General features: G+C 67.0%; 1 protein-coding gene across 1 annotated transcript in view; it reads right to left on the bottom strand.

Annotated features, from left to right (window-relative positions):
• ARHGEF11 (Rho guanine nucleotide exchange factor 11) overlaps window positions 1–1,009 on the bottom strand; it is a 42,529-nt gene that overhangs the window by 15,645 nt on the left and 25,875 nt on the right. The window contains exons 14-15 of the mRNA XM_023534286.1: window positions 749–1,001; window positions 386–485 (exon numbers count right to left, since the gene is read on the bottom strand). Coding sequence (XP_023390054.1) covers window positions 386–485; window positions 749–1,001 — 353 coding nt within the window. The remainder of the gene's footprint in view (window positions 1–385; window positions 486–748; window positions 1,002–1,009) is intronic.

Raw genomic sequence — 1,009 nt, 5'->3', positions numbered from 1 at the left:
CCCGGCCCCTCGCAGACCCGCAGGACCAGCACTGGGGCCGGAGGCGAGGGCCAGCCGCAACTTCTGGCCAAGTGCATGACGACACCCGTGGGGTCGATGGAGCCGGGCTACAGGTGGCACTGAGGGCCTCTAGGCCCCAAGCCTCGTTCTGCTGAACACCTCGAATCCCCACGCACAGGCCCTCGGCACAGAGTCCCACGTGGAGGTTGGGGGCACCGGCTGTCAACAGTGCCCGCCCGCCCAAGGGGACGCTGCTCCAGGCGGCTGCTCGGCAGCCAAGACGGCTGCTGGGCCCCAGACGAAGGCTGGGGCTGGCGCGGTCGCCTGTCCCTCAGAGGGCCTGCAGGGCTGTGGCCCCACCGCGCCGCTGTCCCCATGGACTCACTGCTCTGGGAGGAGCTCCTGGGCTTCCCGATGTATCTGAGGAGGGGGTTCCGCTTCCTGTCCTCCAAGGCGTCCTTGTCCTTCTTGGAATTGCTGCTCTGCTGAGGTAAGAGAATCTGGGCTTAGAGCTGGTCCCGACGCCCAGGCCACAGGCCACTCTGCTCCCGCTCCGAAGCTGGACGGCAGGCTCCTGCCTGTCCCCTGACCGGGACACGAGCTTCCGGCCGGGGCTCAGAGGGACGGAAAAGGTTGCTCTCCAAGGCCAAGGTGGTGGGAAGCTAGCCCACTGCTAAAGGCCTCTCCCAGGCTGGCCAGTGTGGGGAGCCACGCCAAGGGGAGAGACTTTCCAGGGCGGCCCTGTCACCTTCTTGGTCTTCGGGAAGAAGGGGAGCCACTTGTCCTTGTCAGGGGCAGACGGGGCCTTCTCGGCTGTGCTGGACGGCCGTGCCTCTCGGAGCCGGATGCCAGCGTGGCTCAGGTAGGCATTGAGGGCCAAGGCCATGGTGGTGCTGGAAGACAAGGCAAGCGCTGACCCAGAGCTCAGCCATGTCCCCACCAGCAGGCGAGACGGGGTGGTACGGGCAGGGTGCTCAGAGCGAGGCCTGGAGCAGTGTGTGTGTGGGTG

The sequence above is a fragment of the Pteropus vampyrus genome, unplaced genomic scaffold, assembly GCF_000151845.1.
Source record: "Pteropus vampyrus isolate Shadow unplaced genomic scaffold, Pvam_2.0 Scaffold124, whole genome shotgun sequence".
NCBI lineage: Eukaryota > Metazoa > Chordata > Mammalia > Chiroptera > Pteropodidae > Pteropus > Pteropus vampyrus.
This window is presented reverse-complemented; position numbering and strand designations above follow the sequence as displayed.